The sequence below is a fragment of the Elephas maximus genome, chromosome 2, assembly GCF_024166365.1.
Source record: "Elephas maximus indicus isolate mEleMax1 chromosome 2, mEleMax1 primary haplotype, whole genome shotgun sequence".
Taxonomy (NCBI): domain Eukaryota; kingdom Metazoa; phylum Chordata; class Mammalia; order Proboscidea; family Elephantidae; genus Elephas; species Elephas maximus.
The window spans coordinates 122,566,119-122,591,844 of NC_064820.1; the positions used below are offsets into that span (position 1 = coordinate 122,566,119).

Below are 25,726 nucleotides of genomic sequence, written 5' to 3' on the forward strand. Positions count from 1 at the left end.
GGTGATTGACTTAAGCTGACCAAAACCCACCCCTGGAACAAAGAGTGTGGCTTCCCCATGGTCATTTGTGTGGCCTGGGGGAAGCAAGGGATACATGTCTGAACCAGGATTCTGTCAGGACACAAACGAGAAATGTGTTCAGGGCTGGCTGCGAGAGGCCAGGAAAGATTTCCCCCAGATCCTTCAGAGAGAGAGCACGGCGCTGCTGACACCTTGATTTTAGAATTCTAGCCTCCAGAACTATGAGAAGGAGCCCTGGTGGTGCAGTGGTTTAAGGTATTGACTGTTAACCAGACGGTCAGCTTTCATAAACCACCAGCAGCTAGGCGGGAGAAAGATGTGGCAGTCTGCTTCTGTAGAGATTTACAGGCTTGGAAACCCTATGGGGCTGCTATGAGTGGGAATCAACTAGGTGGTAGTGGATAGAACTATGAGAGAATGGATTTTCATTTTTTTAAGCCACCTACTTTGTGGTACTTTGTTATGGAAGCCCTAAGAAACTAATACAGTTTCTTCGTTTTTTGTTTTGGTACCCATTGCTGTCCAGTCGATTCCGATTCATAGTGACCCTCTAGGACAGAGTAAAACTGCCACATAGGGTTTCCAAGGAGCGGCTGGTGGATTTAAACTGCCAACCTTTTGGTTAGTGGTGGAGTATAGATGTTACTAAAGCATTTAAATGCAACTGGAAATGACCCACTAGGAACAGGGAAGGGGCAAGTATGTGTTGTTCTGTAAATGTTGATCGAATCATAAGAACTCTGCAGGGATGTGAAATAGTTTTGGTAGAGTTAATTTTAACCCCACGCAATTTAAAAGGAGGCTAATAAGCAAAGTAAAAAAAACTTTTTAAAGAATTTGATGACAGCTTGTTTGTTGTCGGGATTACATACTGTATTTGAAAGGAGTTTTATAATATCTATAAATTTTTTAAATATGATGTGCTTTTTATTTCAAAAATCAAATCTAAACTCTAATTCTTTGATTCTTTGTACCAAATAATGTTGGTTTAGATACTTCCTGAAATTAATATTTGTTTCTTTTTTGTTTCTCTCTTTTTTTAATTATTGTAGTAAATATATATAACAAAACATTTGTCAATTCAATAATTTTTACATGTATTAACATTAATTATAATTTTTGTGTCATTCTCCCTAAAGCTAAATACTGGCTATGAGTCAGAAGAACTGAATTCTAGTCTTGGCTCCATCATATAATGTCATTTAATTATTTATTCTTTATACATCATCTAATCTCTATAAACTTCATTAATCTCCACTTGCTGCCTGGGGGAAGCAAGGAATACATGTCTGAACTAGGATTCGGTTAGGAAAAAACAAGAATTCAGAGCTGGCTGGAAGAGGCAAGGAAATGTAGTTATAAAGACTAAATGAAACAGCATGTTCTAAAACTATAAAGGTTTTGATCAACCCAGTAATATTAAAATCATATCTGTATTATAGTTTTTTATTATAATTTAAGAATCCTAACCAAAAAATCAAACTCATTTCCATCGAGTCAATTCCAACTCATAGTGCCCCTAGAGGCCACAGTAGAACTGCCCCACAGGGTTTCCAAGGAGTGCCTGGTGGATTTAAACTGCCAAAGTTTTGGTTAGCAGCCTTGGCTCTTAACCACTACACCCCTTTCCCTCAACTCCAAACTCCAATTTTTCTGCCTCTCTCAAGGTAAAGGCCGCTGAGCCTTTAGGCATTTGGTTGCAAATGAGGTCTTGGGCTCTGCAAGTCACAGTTCAAAGGACCACTGTAAGGGCTGCTGCACTATGCCTTGAACGACTAAAACCCAGAAACCAGTGCCATCGAGTCAATTCTGACTCATAGCGACCCTATAAGACAGAGTAGAACTGCCCCATAGAGTTTCCAAGGAGCGCCTGGTGGATTCTGTGTGTGAGGAGGCAAGCAGGAGTGAGGACTGGGAGGAAACTCTCTTGGAAAATGTTCACCCACATATATCTCTGAAAGTCTTTTTTTTTTTATTGTGCTTTAGATGGAGGTTTACAGAGCAAACAAGTTTCTCATTAAACAATTAATACAAGTATTGTTTTGTGACATTGCTTGTCAACCCCACTACATGTCAATGTTCTCCCCTTCTTGACCTAGAGTTCCCCATTACCAGCTTTCCTATACCCTCCTGCTTTCTCGTCCTTGCCCCTGGGCTGGTGTGCCCCTTTAGTCTCATTTTATGGGCCTGTCTAATTTCCAGCTGAAGGGTGAGCCTCGGGAATGGCTTTGTTACTGAGCTATAAGTGTATCTGGAGGCCATATTCTTAGGGTTTCTCCAGTCTTTGTCAGACCAGTAAGTCTGGTCTTTTGTGTGTGTGTATATCTCTGAAAATTCTTGATGAGGGAGATTGGTGCAGTATTATGTGAAAGTTTGGGGACTTCATGGCCCATAAGAGCCAAAAAGGAATTGTGTAGCTTCTCCTGAAGTGGGACAGCACAAAGAGATAAGGCAGCAGAAAAGCTTCTTCCAGGTGCTTCAGCAAGTGACTGATAACCTGCTTCTTTCCATATCATTGACCCATAGGGATAAACCTTCCACCATTGTGCCACTGCCATCATTTAGAGTACTCTAAAAACCAGACTTGAATTCCAAGTGAGACAACTAAGAAAAATAACCACTAAAAGAGCTCCTAGCCAGAGAAAAGATGCTGAGTCAGAACAAATAGAATGCACACCCAACAAAATACAACTAATGAAGGGGCTCCATTCATGCTTGCCACCTGCTAGCACCTACATTTCTTTGCTGGAATGCTTTTTCTGCCTACCGGAGCACACCTTTCTGCCCATCTGGTGGGCTGGGGTGCAGGAACTACGAATAGCCCTTAAGCAATGACCTACGGAAGTTTAAATGGACATATATATATATATAGTAAATCCCTGGTTTACGACCAGCCCTGGTGGTGCAATGCTTAAGACCTCAGCTGCTAAGCAAAAGGTAGGCAGTCCAAAGCCACCAGCTGCTCCTTGGAAGCCCTATGGGACAGTCCTACTCTGTGCTATAGGGTTCCTATGAGTCAGAATCGACTTGATGGCAATGGTTTTTTTTTCCCCCTGGGTTATGAATGTCCAACTTATGGCCAACTCTTACTTTAATATTATGTAAATTTGCTCTCACTTTGAAACAATTGAACCAACCCCTATTTGCAATATTCTTTTTTTTTTTAATAATTTTTATTGTGCTTTAAGTGAAAGTTTACAAATCAAGTCAGTCTGTCACATATAAGCTTATATACACCTTACTCCATACTCCCACTTACTCTCCCCCAATGAGTCAGCCCGCTCCCTCCTTCCAGTCTCTCCTTTCGTAACAATTTTGCCACTTTCTAACCCTCTCTACCCTCCTATCTCCCCTCCAGACAGGAGATGCCCGCACAGTCTCAAGTGTCCTCCTGATACAAGTAGCTCACTCTTCATCGACATCTCTCTCCAACCCATTGTCCAGTCCCTTCCATGTCTGAAGAGTTGGCTTCGGGAATGGTTCCTGTCCTGGGCCAACAGAAGGTTTGGGGACCATGACCACCAGGATTCCTCTAGTCTCAGTCAGACCATTAAGTCTGGTCTTTTTATGAGAATTTGGGGTCTGCATCCCACTGATCTCCTGCTCCCTCAGGGGTTCTCTGTTGTGCTCCCTGTCAGGGCAGTCATCAATTGTGGCTGGGCACCAACTAGTTCTTCTGGTCTCAGGATGATGTAGGTCTCTGGTTCATGTGGCCCTTTCTGTTTCTTGGGCTCATAGTTATCGTGTGGCCTTGGTGTTCTTCATTCTCCTTTGATCCAGGTGGGTTGAGACCAATTGATGCATCTTAGATGGCCGCTTGTTAGCATTTAAGTGGGATGCAGAATGTTTTCATAATAGAATTATTTTGCCAATTGACTTAGAAGTCCCCTTAAGCCATAATCCCCAAACCCCCGCCCTTGCTCCGCTGACCTTTGAAGCATTCAGTTTATCCCGGCAACTTCTTTGCTTTTGGTCCAGTCCATTTGAGCTGACCTTCCGTGTATTGAGTATTGTCCTTCCCTTCACCTAAAGTAGTTCTTATCTACTAACTAATCAGTAAATAACCCTCTCCCATCCTCCCTCCCTCCCTGACTCGTAACCACAAAAGTATGTGTTCTTCTCAGTTTAAACTATTTCTCAAGATCTTATAATAGTGGTCTTATACAATATTTGTCCTTTTGCAACTGACTAATTTCACTCAGCATAATGCCTTCCAGGTTCCTCCACGTTACGAAATGTTTCACAGATTCATCACTGTTCTTTATCGATGCGTAGTATTCCATTGTGTGAATATACCATAATTTATTTAACCATTCATCTGTTGATGGACACCTTGGTTGCTTCCAGCTTTTTATTTGCAATAAATTCTTAATCACAATCACCTTTACTGCTGCAGGGGCAGCTTTAAAATCACTGAAAAGACTTTAAGCCTTTTCTTGTACTAAAACCAAACTAAAGTAGGCCAAATAAGGACTGTATGCACCTGTTCTGACTTAGCTACTATCTAAGTTTTCCAAGGCTGCTACAACAGAAATACCATAAGTGGATGGCTTTAACTAGCAGAAATTTATTCTCTCATAGTTTAGGAAGCTAGAAGTCCAAATTTAGGAAGCCAGCTCTAGGGGAAGGCTTTTTTTCTCTGTTAGCTCTGGGGGAAGATCCTTGTCATCAATCTTCCCCTGTTCTAGAGCTTCTCAGTGCAGGGACCCCGGGACCAAAGGATGCACTCTGCTCCCAGTACTTCTTTCCTGGTGGCATGAGGCCCCCCTTCTTTCTTTTATATCTCAAAAGAGATTGATTCCAGATACAACTTAATCATGTAGATTGAGTCCTGTCTCATTAACATAACTGCCTCTAATCCTGCTTCATTAACATAATAGTGGTTAGGATTTACAATACATAGCATAATCACCCCCCCATGCATCTGTCAGTTTGTTTTACTGTAGGGGCTTTGTGATGCTGGAAGCTATAGCACCTATATACAAGTACCAGCAGGGTCACCCATGGCAGACAGGTTTCAGCTGAGCTTCCAGACTAAGACTAGGAAGAAAGACCCAGAGGTCTACTTCTGAAAAGAATTAGCCAGTGAAAATCTTATTAATAGCAGCGGAACATTGTCTGGCATAGTGCCAGAAGATGAGCCCCTCAGGTTGGGTGGCACTCAAAAGATAGCTGGGAAAGAGCGCCTCCTTAGAGTCAACCTTAATGATGTGAATACAGTCGAGCTTTCCGGACCTTCATTTGCTGATGTGGCAAGACTCAAAATGAGAAGAAACAACTGCAAACATCCATTAATAATCTGAACATGGAATGTATGAAGTATGAATCTAGGAAAATTGGAAATTGTCAGAAATGACATGGAATGCATAAATATCGATATCCTAGGCATTAGTTAGCTGAAATGGAGTGGTACTGGCCATTTTGAATCTGACAATCATATGGTCTGCTATGCGAGGAATGAAAAATTGAAGAGAAACGGTGTTGTATTCATCGCCAAAAAGAACATTTCAAGATCTATCCTGAAGTACGATGCAGTTAGTGATAGGATAATAGCCATACACCTACAAGGAAGACCAGTTAATAACACTATTATTCAAATTTACACACCAACCACTAAGGCCAAACATGAAAAAATTGAAGATTTTTACCAACTTCTGCAGTCTGAAATTGATCGAACATGCAATTGGGATGCATTGATAATTACTGGTGATTGGAATGCAAAAGTTGGAGACAAAGAAGGATTGGTAATTGGAAAATATGGCCTTGGTGATAGAAATGATGCTGGAGGTTACATGATAGAAGTTTGCAAGACCAACTTCTTCATTGCAAATACCTTTTTTCACCAACATAAACTGTGACTATACACATGGACCTCACCAGATGGAATACACAGGAATCAAATTGACTACATCTGTGGAAAGAGATGATGGAAAAGCTCAATATCATCATTAGTCAGAACAAGGCCAGAGGCTGACTGTGGAACAGACCACCAATTGCTTATATGCAAGTTCAAGTTGAAACTGAATAAAACTAGCACAAGTCCACAAGAGCCAAAATATGACCTTTAGTATATCCCACCTGAATTTAGAGACCATCTCAAGAATAGATTTGATGCATTGAACACTAATGACTGAAGACCAGGTGAGTTGTGGAATGACAGCAAGGACATCATCATGAAGAAAGCAAGAGGCCATTAAAAAGAAAGGAAAGAAAGAAAAGACCAAAATGGAGGTCAGAAGCGACTATGAAACTTGCTTTTGAAGGTTGAGTAGCTAAACTGAAAGGAAGAAAATGATGAAGTAAAAGAGCTGAACAGCAAATTTCAAAGGGAGGCTTGAGAAGACAAAGTAAACTGCTGTAATGTCATATGCAAAGACCCTGGGGTTAGAAAAGCAAAAGGGAAAAACATGCTTGGCATTTCTCAAACTGAAAGAACTGAAGGAAAAATTCAAGCCTCAAGTTGCAATATTGAAGGATTCTATAGGGAAAAAATTAAAGGATGCAGGAAGCAACAAAAGAAGATGGAAGGAATACGTATAGTCACTATACCAAAAAGAATTGGTTGATGTTCAATCATTTCAGGAGGTAGCATATAATCAGAAACCAACGGTACTGAAGGAAGAAGTCCAAGCTGCACTGAAGGCATTGGCAAAAAACAAGGCTCCAGAAATTGACAGAATACCAAGTGAAATGTTTCCACAAATGGATGCAGCACTGCAAGTGCTCACTCCTCTATGCCAAGAAATTTGGAAGGCAGCTACTTGGCCAACTGACTGGAAGACATCTGTATTTATGACTATTCCCAAGAAAGGTGATCCAACCAAATGCGGAAATTATTGAACAATATCATTAATGTCACACACAAGTAAAATTTTGCTGAAGATCATTCAAAAGTGGCTGCAGTAGAGCATCAACAGGGAATTGCCAGAAATTCAACCTGGATTCAGAAGAGGACGTGGAAGAAGGGCTATCACAGTTATGTCAGATGAATCTTGGCTGAAAGCAGAGAATACCAGAGAGATGTTTACTTGTGTTTCATTAACTATGCAAAGACATTTGACTGTGTGAACCATAACAAATTATGGACAATATTTTGAAAAATGGGAATTCCAGAGCACTGAATTGTGCTCATAAGGAACCTGTACATAGATCAAGGGGCAGCTGTTTGAAAAGAACAATGGGATACTGCGTAGTTTAAAGCCAGGAAAGGTGTGCATCAGGGTTATATCCTTTCACCATACTTATTCAATCTGTATGCTGAACAAATAATCTGAGATGCTGGACTATATGAAGAAGAACAGGGCATCAGGATTGGAGGAGGATTCATTAACAATCTTGCTTGCTGAAAGTGAAGAGGACTTGAAGTACTTACTGATGAATATCAAAGACCACAGCCTTTAGTATGGATTACACCTCAACATAAAGAACACAGAAATCCTCATAACTGGACCAATAAGCAGCATTACGAAAAATGGAGAAAAGATTAAAGTTGTCAAGGATTTCGTTTTACTTGGCTCCACAATCAACATCGTGGAAGCAGTAGTCCAAAAGTAAAAGATGCATTGCATTGGGCAAATCTGTTGCAAAAGATTTCTTTAAAGTGTTGAAAAGATGTCACCTTGAAGACTAAGGTGTACCTGACCCAAGCCATGATGTCTTCTATTGCCTCATACGCATTCAAAAGCTGTACCACGAATAAGGAAGACTGAAGAATTGACGCCTTTGAATTGTGGTGTTAGAGAAGAATACTGAATATACCATGGTCTGCCAAAAGAATGAACAAATCAGTCTTGGAAGAAGTACAATCAAAATGCTCTTTGGAAGCAAGAATGGCAAGACTTCATCTCACATACTTTGGACATATTATCAGGAGGGACCAGTCCCTGGAGAAGGACATCACGCTTGGTAAAGTAGAGGGTCAGCGAAAAAGAGGAAGATTCTCAACAAGATTGAGTGACATGGGGGCTGCAACAATGGGGTTAAGCATAACAATGATTGTAAGGATGGTGCAGGACTGGGCAGTGTTTCATTCTGTTGTACATAGGGTCACTGTGAGTCGGAACTAACTTGGTGGCACCTAACAACAACAACAACAGGATAATCACATCAGATCACAAAATGGAGGACAACCACACCATAGTGGGAATCATGGCCTAGATAAGTTGACACATATTTTTTTGGGGACACAATTCAATCCCAAATACCTATGAATTTGACTTAAAGGTACACTTTTATATATATACTTACATATACACACACATACATATATATACACACACATTCACATACATATACACTGGGCTGGATTACCCAATAAGGAAGGCTCAGTTGTGCCTTCCTACCAATCTGCAGTGCACAATTTCACTTGTCCCCCACCACATCAAAGATTTCGTGAAATCCATGTGAAATTGCTTACCACGGATTGTAAGTAAATACAATTAAGTCTGTGAGTACCTTACTCAATGCAAGCTGGTGTATATGGTGCTTACAGGTTAATCCACCCCTGCATATATGTATGTTTATATACCCCATCTCCCTTACTCCTTGACTGGAATAACTCTCAGGTGTGTCGCCCCAGAGTCCTCCAGTGGTTTTAAGCTAATTTTTTACAAAACTAATTTTCTTAATAATGAACACTTCATCGACTTTCTTTCTTGACTCACTTCCCCTACCCTACTCCACTGCCAGTGTTTGCCAAGATCACCTCCCACATAAACTACTTTCACTGAAATAATTTTCTCAGGGTCGGCCTCTTAGGAAACCCAGATTAAGACTGGTACTGCGTCAAGAGGGACTGAAGGAAGCAAATGGAATACTCTAGCCTTTGCTCTCCTATTTGACTTCTAGAATACTTTCAGCTGGGCCTTATCCTTCAGGCAGGAGATTGGAAGGATTTTCTCTTTAGAAAATTTAACTAGCCAGGAAGAATGACTGGAGGATACTGATGCCATCTGTTCCCAATCAATAGCCCAGCTAGATCAGCCTACAGTGAAGCTCTCAGAAAACAAGTTCCACCCACGTGCGCTGAGTTTCCAGTTAGCTTCATTAGCACTTTGCTCTTCATCTTTTTAGTGCCCTTTTTTTTTTAACTCTTAAATGTGAGTGGCAGTCAAGGACCATTCTAGAGACCAAATTAATAGCAAAAAGTAGCTGGAGGAGTAAGAAACTATTCAAAGGAACAAAACTTAAAAAATGTATTATTAGTATCCTCACAAAGAAGAAAAATATATCCATGAAGTAAGAATATAATAAAAGAAAGGAACACTTAACATTTATTTACTTAAAGAAAGGGATATTTGAAGGACAAAGATAATTCTAGAAAAATAAAAATACATTGTAAAAAAATGAAAAACCGTGTAGATGGTTGGAAGATAAATTTGAAGAATTCATCAAAAAAGAGTAAAAAGACAAGGATGGAAAACAGGAGTTAAAATAGTGACAGGCTTCCTATACAATGTTAACGGAGTTTGAGCTTGAGCATACACAGAGGGAGCTACCAGAGGCTGAGAAGATAGTAACCTGTTCACATCTGAATAAAACAGAGCAAAACAAAACTTGGGTAGCTGCACCGGTAGAGAATGGAGGCAAAGCTGCTGGTTAGGTATTTCTCACAATACTGTGAAGAAATGAATAACCTAAAGACTGTGGACATTTGGACAGAAATTAAGAGAAAAGACAGATTAGATGGTAGAATAGACTAAACTCATTACTGAGCAGGTGTGGGGGCCGGTTGGGTCTGATATAAGAGAGAAAGGAGGAGAACGGGTAGATTCAGTTTCTCCAAGGATCCTGAATGGATTGAATTCTATTAAGCAAGATGAGGAGTGAATCAGGACAAGCAGGTTGGAGGAGTGTGTGTGCAGAGGGTGGAATGCAGATCACAAGTTCAGCTCAATCAGTATTTTCTAAGATCTCACTATGTTCCAGACACTGGGATAAAGTCCTTGTTTTCCAAAATTGGGGCTGGGCGCTCAAAGGAGGGGGCAGAAGTGAGCCGCCTCAAACATGGCATACCTTCTTCAGGGGCTTGAAAGTGAAAGCAGGCACAGCCCTAGGCCTGGAGGTGGATGGCGCGGCGGCGAGGGTGTGTGCAATATTTTTGGTGAACTGACCATTGGCATCAGCCCTGAAGAGATACAAGCACTTCTCAGTCACCGAAAGGCGCTCAGACCATGCCAGATACCCGGCAGCCTGCACCGGTGTCTACAGGATAAACCGCCCCTCTAGACTTCCTAGTAGTGAGAAACCTGGCAGGGCGCGCATGCGTGTATCCACCACTGCGCTCCGTCGAAGGCGGCGGGAAGTTGGTTTTCTGAGTAGCAACTGAGCCACTTGAAGACGGATTGGACAGGGCGAGCCAATAAAAAAACGTTTCATTGGCTTAGCTTGCACAGCTCCCGACTCTCCAGCTTCCCATTGGGCCTTTCAAGCGGAGCAGGGGCGTGGCTTCCGGAGTTCCGCCCCGCGCCTTGGCCCAGCCTCGGGGTCCAAGGCTGAGGGAGCCGGACGGAAGTGAGCGGGTCCCGCCCCCACCTCCTCCTTCTCTGGCTTTCGTTGGAGCCGCCGCTGCAGCTACTACCGTTGCTCGCTTTCGGGTGAGCCGGAGTCTCTGTGCCGTACCCTCGGTCCCCGGCCGCGCGGAGCCGGGATGCACTGCTCCTACTGTGGGTCCTTATCATGGAGACCAAACGGGTGGAAATTCCCGGCAGCGTCCTGGATGATCTCTGCAGGTACCCTGGCGCCCCGCGCTCGTTGGCCACGCTCCCTTTCGTCGCCTCCTCGGCCTCCGTGTTCTCTTAGATCTGCCGACCTCCAGAGTCCTCCCGGACTTTTCCGCGCCCCTCACACCCCGTCCTTGCTTTCCCGTCCCGCCGTTGCCCGCTTTCTGCCGTTGACCGTTCTCTCAGACACCACCCCTCTTTTCCCTCTGCAGCCTTCCTGTTTCTCACGGTCCCCTCCATCCTTCCCCGCGGAGCACCCAGAATTTCCTCATTTTCTTTTTCCCCAGCTATTTTGCGTTCCCGCAAGTGAAGGCGCTTCCTCAAAGCTTCAGCGTTTTTCGGCTGCCTCTTTCCCTTCCCCCTCCCATTGTTTTTTTTCCGCCTCTCTGACTTTCACCGACCGTTTTTCCACCTCTTTCCGCCGCCTCACTCCCGGGTTCTGTAGATAAGCCCCCACTGTTCTAAGCCTTAGAATCCCGGGCGCCCGGACCTACGCAAGGAGCAGTTTTCAGATTGACTGCTCTTCCTGTGTTCTTAGATGTCCTTGGCGTTCTCTGTAAATTCATATGAGCAGTTAGTCTTTGTGCCCACCTAGGGACTCCAAAAAAAAAAAAAAAATTTTTTTTTTTTGTTCATTTGGGGGAAGGGGGAGTCCAGAGCTGCTTTTCTTTTCATCTCTTAATTACCCTTAAGGAAGTTCTCAACCACAGGGTTTTAAGTCATGATATGCTTCTCAAAATAAATTTTCTGCATCAGCTTACCAGTTGTTATTTCAGATAGCCAACACGTGTACAATTGGACTTAAAATATTATATGAAGTAATATTTTTGGTATACCCTGGGCTCTCGCCGGGTGTATGTGAGTTGTGAAATAAGTTAGATTGCAAATGAGTAAGAACTCCGATGCAATAACACCCCATTTAGTTACGCGCACTGCCATCAAGTAAGTTCCGACTCTTAGTGATCCCGTAGGATTTCCAAGGCTGTAAACCTTTATCGAAGCTGACTACCGTACCTTCTTCGTGGAGCCGCTAGTGGTTTCGAACCGGCAAGCTTTGGGTTAGCAGTCCATCGCTTTTACCATTGCGCCACCCACAGCTCCTAACTTCTGTGGCCAACTTCTACCAGTGGTGTCGTAGTCACGCTTTTTTTTTTTTTTTTTTTAATGGGAAGGAAAAAGCTAATATTTGTGGAGTTTCTATTCTGAGCACTGGGTGCTCCTTTCACATATATCATTTAATTCTCGCAACAACCCTATTCAGTAGGTGCAATTATTTCCATTTTCATCAGAACGGAGAGGTTGTAATTTACACAAGGTCACATTCACTGTAATTGAGGAAATCAGGATTTGCAACGTAGGTCCCTTTCTTTCCAGTGCCTGTGCTTTTTCTTCTACACCAGGAGGATGTAATAGGGAGTTAAGTCAAACAGTTTAAACCTCACACCAAAAAAATACATGTATATAAGTAAATGGACTAATTTTGCAACTAATAAGAACTATTGACACAGTACTTTTCGGGTGATATTTAATTATAATTTTTGGAAATGATAAGTTCAGGTGAACCACTTACAAGTTTAAAAGGTACTTATTTTCTGTGATTCCAAATTTGGTAAGAAAAGAAAAGAAAAAACCTGAGTATGGGTAAATGACTAGAAGAACGTGTACCAAAAATGGGAATTACGGGATTATGATCTTTATTTTCTTTATGTTTCCAATATTTTTAAAAGGATGTGCATATTATTAGAAAAAAATTCAGGTGACACTTTGGAAAGGTGAGCAGTAATTATGTGTGAGTTAATAGCGACAAGAGTTGATTTAGAAAAAGATAGGGCGATCTTACACTTTTTACAGGGCATCTAAACTAAAGTTTTCCTACTGGTCTCAGGATTAATTTGTATATTACCAAGGATTACATCATTTAAAGAAATCATATCAGCCATTAGGAAGGTGATTGATTTTATATATGGAATCTGTTCACAAAAAAATTATATTGTGTTTTGCAAGCAATGTGTTCAACATCTGTTAAGTGTTACTTGGTTTTCCAGTGAGTGTATTTAGGCTATTTTCTCATGCAAATCTTTTGGAGTAGAGTTAACTTTTTTCTTCTCTAAGAAAAAAATTTATCCAAGTAATTGATTTTTCTTTTCCCCCCCTCTACAACTAAGGATGATGTGTTTCACAATTAGGGCTAGCCACTTGCTAAACTAATAATGAAATCATATAACCGTTTCATACAACTTCAAGTTTTAAAAAGTAATACTGTTTTCAAGTTAATGTTTACAGTATCTTTATTAAGTAATTTAAAGATTTTTAATGTTAACTCAAGTTTTGATTGGGTTTTTCCAAAAAGTTTTTTACGCTTAGAATTTGTTTAAATTTCTATAAAAATAAAACTTAAGTTGAAAGAGGTTTAATTTTTTGTACTACTTTGCTCTTGTATTTTTAATTTTATGAATTTTGTTTAGACCCTTGTTGTTACTCCCTTCATTTTCCACTAAATTCTACAGCTTATTATTAGTATATTTAGGAGGTTTTTTGGTAGATTACATATTCCTGCTAATCCTACCTACTCCAGTCTTTCATGTAAGCCTCTTCTATTCTAAAGCAATCTCTCCACCATTCCCATATATTAATGTTTTAGAAAGCTGTAAAACTTGAGATTTATTTTTATGTGAAAAATTAGAGGAGGAGACTTAAATTTTCAAAATGTGACTTTAACGCCCATTAGACTGCTTAATATCTAAGGGATGGGATGTTACTTTTCACATGGTTTAATATGTAACATTTCATTTACTGGAATACTGTGCAGCCCTTAGAAATTCCTAAGGCAACTTGCTGAGGGAAAATACTTATGTTTTGAAAAGATGTACACAGTGTACTATTGAGTGTAATACTTATTTAGTAATTTGATGCTAGTTTTGAAAACCTTCTGTGTGTATGTGCGTGTGTTTGCATAAACACAGGAATAATCTGGAAGAATATACCCTTAACTACTAACAGTGGTTACTTGTGGGTGGAATGGAATGAAAAGAGAGGAAGGGAAGTCTACAATGTTCTAGTGAACACACATTGCTTTGTAATTAGAAACGTATGTATAAAAATGTAAATCTGCAGGATTTGGTGCACCATGATTTTTTCATATTTAAAGATTTTTGACAGAGCTCAATTAGTAACAATGTTTGCCTTGAACATTGTGCTCTTAAAGATTATCTATATGAGTTCAAATTGACAACAGTAACTCTAAAGCACAGAAGAGGGTTACAAGGGGTAGAGTCTAAGTTAATGGTAATGAAACAATATGGGTAGAGATAGAATGGTGACAGTGTGAAGTATGTAACCACTGTCATTCAACTGTACATGTAAAAGCTGTTGAATGGGTGTTGTGTATATTTTCACGGGGGGGGGAACCCCAACAAATACAGCTTTTCGATAGTATTTAAACTCAATTATCAAAAAAATGAAAAGTATGTTTTTTAAGTTGAAACCCAAAACTGCAATTTGGCCATTTGTTTCTCTTTCAAGGAAATGCTTAGAATTTTTAAAAAGCCCTTTTGTTAAAGAATTAGTGAGGCAACTCTAGTGTTAAAAGGCGAAAGGTATTTTCTCACAACTAATGTTGCTGCTCTTTTGGTGATAGAATAGATTAATTAATTTGTGCTCATCTTCAGCTTGCCATTTTAGTGTGGAATTCTACTGAAGCATTTTTGTACTAATTGCCTTTCCTTGTGCTAATGTTCTATGTGTGGGAACATTGCAAAGATGCATTCTATGAGGTAGAGAGAAACTTTTTCCATAACAAATTACTGTAAAAGCCTTTTTTACCAGCTATTTTTTTATTAGTATATGTGTCATATGTGTGTTTGTGTATACACATACATAAAACACGTATACATGTATACGCATTTAAATCTTCAAAGCAGGCCAAAACAGTCACAAAATGTAAGTGTTAAATATGTGCAATTTTCATTTATCTAAATTTCCTTTTTGTTATAAACTTCCTTAAAGACCTCCTCCACTATTAACTATATTTAAAAAAATTGTATTTTGTTGTTGTTGAGAATATACAGAACAAAACACACCAACCAACTCAACAGTTCTGCAGGTACAGTTCAGTGACACTGACTGTTCTTCGAATTGTGCGGCCATTCTCTCCCTCCTTTTTCTGAGTTAACATAAACTCACTGCCCCCCAAGGTTCCATTTAATCTTTAAAGTTGCTGATGTCTCTTTGACCCCATACAATTAGTTCTTAAAAGAGCATAATGCTCAAGGCAGACTTTTCTTTTTTTCACAAGTTACAGCTTTTAATTGTTAAAGTCCTAATGCAAATGGTTTAAAAACAAAAGAGTTTGTAAATGAAAAGCAGCAGTCTCCTGTCCTACTTGTTTCTGTCCCTGTGCTGTGCTTCCAGGGCATCTGCTTTTACTTGTTTTATGTTGGATTCTCTGTTAGGTACTTCACTATTTTTAAATATACTTGTATTGGTTTCTTGTTTTATCAACTTCAGATGTTAGATTGAGGATTTAGTTTACGTTGTTAGATATTAGGAAACCCTGATGGCCTTGTGGTTAAGAGTTCGGCTGCTAACCAAAACGTGGGCAGTTCGAATCTACCAGGCACTCCCTGGAAACCCCGTGGGGCAGTTCTCCTTTATCTTACAGGGTTGCCATAAGTTGGAATCGACTTGATGGCAACAGGTTTTGGTTTTTTCAGGTTTTGTTAGATATTAGGTAAAGGTTTGGTTTATTACACCCTTGTTGCCCTTGCCCTACTTCCAACATGATTATATTACTATTTTAAGTTGTTTTGTTTGTTACCTTTGTGACTTGAATATACTTAAAATTGTATTTCTGCTTTATAAACTTATAAGACAATCTCTTAAGTCTCTGCTTGATGAGGTAAGGCAGTTAATGTTCTGTCTTTTCTTAACCATTCCTTCAGCTTCTCTCCAGGTGAATTTAAAAATATTAAGCTTGATAATACAGTTTAGTCCTCATTATTCACAGATTCCATGTTTGTGAATTTGCCTAGTTGCTGAAGTTTACTGTAACCCCCAAATCAATACTCATGTGTTTTCATGGTCATTTGCAGACTTGAATAAAGTGGTGAAAAATTTGAGTTGCCTGAGGTGCACATTTCCACCCTAAGTTGAATAGGCAGCACACTGTTTTCCAGTTTCAGCTCTTATACTGTAAACAAGTGTCCTTTTCATGTAATTTTTTTTTTTTTTTGCATTTTTGTGTTTTTGTTGGTGATTTTGCTATTTAAAATGGCCCCCAAGCATAGTACTGAAGTACTTTCTAGTGTTCCTAAGTGCAAGAAGGCTGTGATGTGCCTTATGGAGAAAATGTGTGTTAAATAGACTTTGTTTAGGCATGAGTTACAATGCTGTTGACCATGAGTTCAGTGTTAATGAATAAACAGTATGTATTAAGTAAGGAGTCTTGAAACAGTAACACACGTACATAATACAAGGTTATGTAATGTTCATTTGAAAATGTTGTGATCAAAGGTATTGGCTAATTCAACATTCACAGTGTAATTTATAGAACATAACTATTGCTAACAATGAAAATTTACTTACATTCCATTTTGCAATCTTAATGAAGTTTCTTGTACTTTTTACTGTTGGTTGATTGCAGAAGTGGACCAATAAGAATAATATAACTGTGTAAACTATTTTTTCACTGTAGAGGCAAATCAGGGGCTAGGATTTTATGTCTTTTTCGTGGGGCTGTTGACAAGATCCCTTTGTTAGGGATCTTAGGGAGAGTGTCCAGATAGATTCTCCTTATAGTCTACAAATTGGTCAAAATGATGCTACCTTTGGGAAGGAAGCGTATGCCTTGATTTCTTCCAGCTATTTTTTTTTTAATTAAAAATTTTTTTTAAATTTTTATTGTGTTTTAAGTGAAAGTTTACAGGTCAAGTCAGTGTCTCATACAAAAATTTATATACACATTGCTGTGCACTCCTGGAAACCCTGGTGGCGTAGTGGTTAAGTGCTATAGCTGCTAAACAAAAGGTCAGCAGTTCGAATCCGCCAGGCGCTCCTTGGGAACTCTACGGGGCAGTTCTACTGTGTCCTATAGGGTCACTATGAGTCGGACTCGACTCGATGGCGGTGGGGTTGGATTGGTTTTTTGGTAGGTACTCCCAGTTGCTCTCCCCTTAATGAGACAGCACACTCCTTCTCTCTACCCTGTATTCCCCGTGTCCATTCAGCCAGCTTCTGTCCCCCTATGCCTTCTCATCTCCCCTCCAGACAGGAGCTGCCCACATAGTCTTATATGTCCCTTCCAGCTATTCTTGAAAAAAAAAAAAAAAAAAAAATTTTTTTTTTTGATTGATTTTCTGTTCTAATTTTAGGTTTTTGCTTCATACTTGGACTATGATTCTGTTGTCCATCTGTGACTTTCCCCCAGAGTTTCTACATACTCATTTTTCCTTGCATCTTTACCTTTGTTATATACATCTACTCCAATTCTAGTCTATAGAATTCCTCCCCAGATTGTTCTCCTGGAGACCTCCACCCTCTTATTCCAATCTGGACTGGTTGCTCCCTAGACTTGCCAAACAGCTGGCATGCTAGAATTCGCATTTACATATCCCCCAGGTTGTATACATTCACTCATGTTTAATCCTTTTGTGGTTTTCATTCTTGTTTTGCTAGTGTACATTCTAAAGTAGCTTCCGGGAGGTAAGTTTTCTTTTTTTTTGAAAAAATTTTTGTTGTACTTTTTTTTAGATGAAAGTTTACACGACAAACTAGTTTCTCATCAAGCAGTTAGTACAAACATTGTTCCATGACATTGTTTAACAGCCTCACGACATGTCAACACTCTTCTTCTCAACCTTGGGTTCCCTATTACCAGCTTTCCTGTTGGGGAGGTAAATTTTCTAAGTCATTATGTGACTAAAATGTTACTTCTCATCTTACACTTAATTTATGCTCTCAGGTGGTCCAGGGTCAGCACTTTGAGAAGCAAGGTTTTTATGTTCCAGTGCTTTTGTTAAGTTTAGTTTAGTAATGATAGTTTTAATTTCTAAGGGAACATATTCTCTGAGTGTGCCTTAAAAATAAATAGAGCTGCCCTGGAAAGGGAAATTTCTTTGAAGACCTTAGTTATAATTAGTTCCAGTTCTCACCCCAGTTTTCTTCTGGTTGCTGAAGTATATTTTCTGTAGGGTCAGTTTTTTGGCTTGTTGAATTTTATCTTTGTCCTCTCCCAGGTTTTCCTTAGATGTTGGGTGATTCTTGGTTGCATTTTTATATTTAAGATGAGTCTGTAGATGGGCTTATTTATTGATAGGCTTCTCTTTTATGTGTATAGATAGAGAGCTGGCTCTTATGCTATAATGCCAGTGTGTGGAATCTTTGTTCTGGGGCATCATCACTCAATCTGTCTGCTAAAGTTAGGAAAGAACCCTCAGGCATTACACTGAGTGAAATAAGGCAATCACAAAAGGACAAATATTGTATGAGACTACTACTATAAAAACTCATGAAAAGGTTTACACACGAAAAGAAATAATCTTTGATGGTTATAAGGGAGGGGAGGGGTGAGAATGGACAAAACACTCAGTGGACAATAGATAACTGATTCCTTTGGCGAAAGGTAAGACAGTACACAATACTGGGGAAGCCAGCACAGCTTGTACAAGGCAAGTTCATGGAAGCTTCAGACATATCTAAACTCTCTGAGGGACTGAACTGCTGGGCCGAGGGCTTTGCAGACCATGGTCTCGGGGAGCATCTAGCTCAATTGGCATAACATAGTTTATAAAGAAAATGTTCTGCCTTCTGCTTTGGTGAGTAGCCCCTGGGGTCATAAAAGCCTGTGAGTGGCTATCCAGGATACTTCACTGGTCTCACCTGTTCTGTAGCAAGGAAAAATAAAGAAAACTAAAAGATACAAGGTAAAGGTTAGTCCAGAGGACTAATGGACTGCATCTTCCGTGGCCTCCACCAGACTGAGTCCAGTACAGCTGGATGCTACCCGGCTACCACCACTGACTGCTCTAGCAGGGATCACAATACAGGGTCCTGGAAAGAGCTGGAGAAAAATGTTGAACAAAATTCTAACTCAGAAAGAAGACCAGACTTGCCGGCCTGACAGAGTCTGGAAAAACCCTGAGAGCATGGTCCTGATACGCCCTTTCAGCTCAGTAATGAAGTTACTCCTGAGGTTCACCCTTCAGTCAAAGGTTGGACAGGCACATAAAATCAGACTAAAGGGGCACACCAGCCCAGGGGCAAGGGCTAGAAGGCAAGAGGGAACCGGAAAGCTGGTAATAGGGAACCCAAGGTTGAGAAGGGAGAGTGTTGACATGTCGTGGGGTTGTTAACCAGTGTCATAAAACAATATGTATTAACTTTAATGAGAAACTAAAATACAAGGAAAGGAAAAAAAAAAAAACGCTCCTCAGGTGTTGTGGTGTTCCTCCATTCCCCCCTCCCCCTCGCTTTGCCGGGGAAACATCTGTCAGAGGCGTGAACACTCTACTTTTTACATGAACAGACCTTGCCATTACCCAGTGTTTTTTGCCGCATTGCTTATTCCCAGTTTACCTTTTTTCCACTTGAGGGTGTGTTGGGACAGGGATAAGGTTGACTTTTTCCTTGTCTGAGGCATTTTCTTTTCACATTTTAAGTTGTGGCTAATATCCTCTGTAAACATGTTAAAATGAAGATTTCTAGGTAAAGATATTATATTGAACACAAACAATTACTTTTGTTTCTTCCCTTCCGAAACTCCACTAAAACAGTAAATGCATAAACCTACAGGAAAGGGAAGAATGTGTTCAAGACATGAGCAACAAAGTTCTGAAAATTAAAACAGAGGGAAAAGTGGTATGAGACTTAGCAGACCTGAAAGAAGTGAATGAGAGACTACTGTAGTAGTGTTAATCTGCTCTGGATTATACTGAAAAATGGGAAAACCAAATTTATACATCTTATATACTGAAAGTCCTGCCTGCTTCCCCGACGCAGTTCCTAGAATGACAGCAGGTTTTTACCTTCCAGGCAGGAGACTGGAAGATTCTTCTGTAGGCAGTCTGACCAGCCCCAAAAGAAAGACTTAAGGATACTGACAGTAAAGGTTCCTTAGCTAAATGGCCTAGATACATCCCCTTAAATTATGCCTCATAGCTTGATAAGCCTCCTAAACAGCTTTGTGGTCTAATACACTTAAATATGAACATCTGAGAAAGGCCTCTTAATATGAAAGGTGGAGATCAAAATTGACAGCAACCAGGAAGAACCAGGCTGTGCAAACAGAAGAAAGCTTAAAAACAAACAAAACTTAAATTGGTCTCCTTCAAGAGGTAGATTTTTTGCAACTATGAAATAAGGACAGGATATAAAAGCATAATTAAAACTAAAAAGTGCTTTTGGAAACTAAAAATATGAGAGCAGAAACAAAAACCTCAATAGAAGGGTTGGAAGTGAAGTGATGGAAAAAAAAAGAAAAAAACCAGAGGGGGAAAAATCAGAGGTAGGAAATATCAGAGGAAAGACAAGAGTCATAGGTGAATTCGGTCCAGGAGGTAAAGAAAAGGAGAATGGAGAGTGGGAGGAAATCATCAGCAAGACAATTCAAGAAAACTTCAGCATCGAAGGACTTGAGTTTCCAGTTAGGATCCATTGAATAGTCAGCCCAGTGGGTGAAAAATAAAAACCAAAAATCAAACTCAACTGCTGTCAAGTTGATTCCAACTCGTAGCGAATCCATAGGGTTTCCAAGAACGTAAATTTTTACCGAAGCAGACTACCGCATCTTTCTCCCAGGAAGTGGCTGGTGGGTTCGAACTGCCGACCTTTTGGTTAGTGGCTGAGTGCTTTTAACTACTGTGCCACCAGGACTCCTTGGATAAACAGTAGTCACTGGGAAATTTCAGAAAACTGGGGACAGAAGGTATGAATATGCAAAGTATTAAGAATCTGAATGGCTTGAATCTTCTCAACATCAAAATTGAAAGCAAGGAGCAATGTCTTCAAAATCCTGAAGGTAAATGATTTCCAACTTAGAATTCTTTACTCAGCCAAATTATTAAGTGTGAAGATATTTTCAGATGTACAGTGTCTGAATGTTTACCTTCCCTGTATCCTTCCTCCAAAAGGTATGGAGACTATACTTCCCATGAAAACAAAGTAAATCGAGGAGGAAGACAGGATTAAGAAACATGAGATCTAATACAGGATAAAGGCATAGGAAACCATAGGATCCTAGCGAAGAGATGGTATAGAATAACAGATGTGCACTAGGTGTAGAGGGCAACCTGTCCAGATTGGGACAGGTCGGAAGACTCTAGGAAAAGCTTCAAGGTGAAACTGCTGCATTTGAATGAGCATCTTGAGAAAACATTTAGAGAAATGGTAGAGGGTTGAATTAGTGACAACTACAGAGAAAATGAAGCAAAAGAAAAGACAATTATTAATTATAGGGAGAAGAAAGAATTGTTCAGGAAAGGAAAAAAATCATGGTTTACCACATGGTTTAGTTGTGAATTGTGTTTACAGAGTCATAATAATGTAGAGACTGAATGTTGATCTAATCAGTAGTTCTCAGCTGGGATGAATTTGTTCCTCCCCAGGAACATTTGGCAATATCTGACATTTTTGATTGTCACAGTTGGGAGGGTGCTACTGCCATCTAATGGGTAGAGGCTAGAGACGCTGCTAAACATTCTGCAAGGTGCAGGACAGCCCTTCACAACACAGAACTACCTGCTCTAAAATGTCAATATGCTAAGCTTGAGAAACTTTGACCTAACCAAAACCATGATATAATTTTGTTGGGAGAACGGAGAAATGAGAAGGGTGAATGGGATGGGAATGAGAATAGTTATTCCTCATCTTCTATAGTGGAAGCCAATAGGAAATGCCCCAAACAGAAAATAAATAATAGGTGCGGTATTTTTTGAGACATGGAAGTAAATTAAATAAGGTCAGATTAAAAAGGGCTAATCTTTACGGTGTTCTTTGGATGTATCCCTTATGTACCACCCAGTGATCAGTATGGGATCTGTGTAGTCATCTGTCTCATAGTTCAATCCTCAGTCTGTGGCACGCTGTTAGAATCTAATCCAAGCACGCACAGATTGGGGATGGACTCCGGAGTTCATAAACAACTTTATGGGGCCATTTCTCTGAGCCTCCCCTTTTTTGGTCCCCTGACCAAAAAGTTACTCTGCTGTGAACTTTTCTTTGACTGTGCTCATGTTTGGGACCAAGCAGCTGGAGAGCAAAGAAAGCAAAAAAGCAGTAGAGGTTGGCCCTACTCTCATGGGACCACAATTGTAGCAAGTGGAGAGGAAGTTTCCCTTCTTTTAGCCTCTTTGGATCCCCATTGATGCTATTGTTGTTGCTACCTCTGGAATCATGAGATTGCTTGGGGGGGCTGGAGCATAAAAGAATGGAGAAGAGAAAACAAAGAATTTCTCTCACTGACTCAAGAGTGTTTGGAGACCCCATTACACCCCTTTTCTTGGTCCTTGAGGCAGATGTCACTAGAGGGCTTCTCCTGGAGCTCTCTGTCCCCTGATGTCCACTTCTATGCCCCCTCCCCTCCATCCAGGTCAGGGAGTGCAGTGGGGGCGGGGCAGGTGGGGAATGGTGAATTTACTTATAATACAGGTAGTCCCCAGTTTACAATGTAATTGAGTTATGATGAACTGCACTTAAAACTGTCCCTTTTTTGGGTACTTCTTATCGTTAGTAATATGTACTACATACAGTGTTGCACGAAGTAATTTGCTAATGTTATTCTCAGGTGTTCGTTCGCAGATGTTCAGTTTTATGATTTACTGTTAAAAATGCTGCCTTGCAACAGGCAAGAAATGCTGAAGAAGAAAGAAATAGAGAAGACGAGCAAGGAGAGAAGTTGTCAAAAATTTTTACAGTGAAAGGATTAGCCAGAGTTTTTTCTAAACTAAATTGAGCTTCAGTTGCTTGAAAACATAGACCCAAATGCTGATTGCTTTGCTAATAGTCAATAGGCAGATTTGGGAAGCAGTGAGATGTTACTGAGAAATTTGTGAAGAAAAAAAGACAAAAACCATACAGACAACTGTCAGTAATTTTCTGACTAGAAACGCCTTCCCCATTCCCAGGTGATAATCCAGGTGATCCAGAACCTTCCACAAATGGAGTTATTACTGCAGCTGACAAAATGCCAACATCGTTCAACTCCCTTCTTCATCATCAGTAAATTTTTATGATTAGTGGATTTTTTTGTGTATGTATTTATTAAAATCTATCTTTAAGTTTATATGTAATGTTTCCAACTTCCAAAGACAAAGATTGGATTCTTAAAGATACTGATAATAAAAGGCAATAATGAAAACTAAAAACAGAGGTATTCGACTTATGTCAGAGCCGGCTTATAGTGGGTCATTGGGACGGAACCAGATTGTAAATTGGGGGCTACCTGTGCTGGTCTTCCTTAATTTTGCTACTGTTTACTTTTTAGAGCCCTCAAATAGTTGTTCTGTGCATTCTGTTCGGGTTTTATAGCTGTGATTTAGGGAGGGACGAATTGGAGTGTACTTAACGCCATTTTACCAGGAATGGGAACCTATATGAACATTTAAAAGATAAATTTTAATGGGAATAAAAAGTTGCAGAGACAAAGAATGTTACCTCAGTGAGCTTTTTTTTTTTTTTTTTTATGGACAATTATAAAAATTAGATAATTGCTGAAATGGGAAGTCTGAGAGTGTTAAAAGTCTGTTCATAGGAGCCTGGTTTGTCTCTATAGAAGAGTGAGTTGTAAGTCTTGAAGAATGAATTAGGAGTTTGTTTGGTGGACAAGGGAAGAGGACGATAGATACAGTGTACGGATGGTAACTTAGGGCACCTTCAGAAATTAGGCAGCTTGGCTGTATAAACCTCACAGGGTGTTAGAAGAGGTTGGGCACATGGGCAGGGACCAGATTCCAAATACTATACAGAAAAGTTTAAATTTTATATCTTAGATAACGTCATTAGGTAGCATGTTATATATTTTACTGTAGCGTATGTAAAACTTAAGCTCCTTTTTCTCCAGAATTTTTCCATATTGAAATGTAGATGAGTATGCGTACATTTGTCCTATCAATCATTCCCTTACTGGAATATTACATTACTTTTTAATTTAAAGGAAGCCCTGGTGGCGTAGTGGTTAAGTGCTACGACTGCTAACCAAAAGGTTGGCAGTTCAAATCCACCAGGTGCACCTTGGAAACTCAATGGGGCAGTTCTACTATGTTCTATAGGGTCCCTTTGAGTTGGAATTGACTCGATGGCAGTGGGTTTGGTTTGGTTTTTTAATTTAAAAGTATTTTTTGAGGTTTAATTTGAAACTTGGAGACAACCAAAAATCATTTAGGATCAAAGCTAAATTAAATGGTCAAACATTTTTATCTTAAAAAATGTGATTTTTAAAAACCACTGGACTTTTTTTTTGTCTAGTTTGAACTGTTTCCAAAGATGGCTAGAAAAAATGCTCAGTAGTGGAAAATGTGATTGGTAGCTGCCTGAGGTGACTGCAGTGAATGACATTCACTTAGACAAATAAATTCTGATTTGTCTGTTTAACAAAAAAGCATGGCAGTGGGTTTGGTTTTGGTTTATCTTAATCACCGCATGTGTACATATAAAAACCAAAAAACCAAGGCTATTGCTGCTGAGTCAGTTCAAGACTCTTAGTGACCCTATGTTTATGTGATATATGCCCTTGGAAATGTTACCAGACACTGGAGGAACTCCTGGTAAAGATTGTTTTCTTGTTCACCTTTAGTTTGTTATTAGTTGATCTCTGTACTTGTGAGCAGAGGGTAAATGGACTCTTAAAGTCTTTTAGGAATGAGATACATGTCATATATTCTTTTTTTTAAGACTATAATAATTTTCCCCAAATATTGCTTCCTTGATCAGAATTGCTTATGGGCCCTCTTCTGTGTTGATGGGTCAGGGATGAAGCAGTTAATTGACCAAAACAAATTGCTGTGGTTTGTAAATGTAATTTTTATATGTGTTTTGTTTTTTGACAGCCGATTTATTTTGCATATTCCGAGCGAGGAAAGAGACAATGCAATCCGAGTGTGTTTTCAGATTGAACTTGCCCATTGGTTTTACTTGGATTTCTACATGCAGAACACACCAGGATTACCTCAGTGTGGGATAAGAGACTTTGCTAAAGCTGATATCCTTTTTATTAGTGTAATGATTGTCTTTCATTCTTGTTAATAAAATATTTTAGCACAAATTTCCTTTTGCTTGTCTTTGAGATTTATAGCATATAAATACGACATACTCGATTTCTAAAAATGGTTGAATGTAAATAGTAACCACAAATTACAAGTTTTCTAATATAGACCCCTTGAAATATATACCGATGATTAGAATTAAATATAGTTTTCTTTTTTTATCAAGTAATTAAAGCTAGTCTGTTTCTAGGACTGATCTGTATTTCACTTTTCTCTTGTTGCATATAGCCAGAACTTTTTTTTTTTTAAATGATTTTTATTGTGCTTTAAGTGAAAGTTTACAAATCAAGTCAGTCTCTCACACAAAAACCCATATACACCCTGCTACACACTCCCAACTACTCTCCCCCTAATGAGACAGCCCACTCTCTCCCTCCACTCTCTCTTTTTGTGTCCATTTCGCCAGCTTCTAACCCCCTCCATCCTCTCATCTCCCCTCCAGGCAGGAGATGCCAACATAGTCTCAAGTGTCCACCTCATCCAAGAAGCTCACTCCTCGCCAGCATCCCTCTCCAACCCATTGTCCAGTCCAATCCATGTCTGAAGAGTTTAGCCAGATAATCTTAAGCCATTATCTTTCTAGGAGAGAAATTTCTTAATTATTAAATTCTCTGTGTTCAAAGCAAGGAGCCCTAGTGGCACAATGATTAAGCACTCGACTGCTAACCTAAAGGTTGGTGGTTTGAACCCACCAGAGGTTCCACAGGAAAAAAGACCTGGCGATCTGCTCCC

At 39.7% G+C, this 25,726-nt stretch overlaps 1 protein-coding gene across 2 annotated transcripts in view; it reads left to right on the plus strand.

Moving 5' to 3' along the window:
- Positions 1-10,490: 10,490 nt before the first annotated feature.
- Positions 10,491-25,726, plus strand: part of DCP2 (decapping mRNA 2) — a 61,679-nt gene continuing 46,443 nt past the window's right edge. The window contains exons 1-3 of one of the 2 annotated variants that reach the window (XM_049872299.1): positions 10,492-10,751; positions 22,859-22,983; positions 24,779-24,930. In XM_049872299.1, the coding sequence (XP_049728256.1) occupies positions 24,876-24,930 (55 nt within the window). In that variant the 5' untranslated portion in view covers positions 10,492-10,751; positions 22,859-22,983; positions 24,779-24,875. Of the gene's footprint in view, positions 10,752-22,858; positions 22,984-24,778; positions 24,931-25,726 lie in introns of both variants that reach the window. The other variant, XM_049872289.1, reaches the window with a different exon arrangement.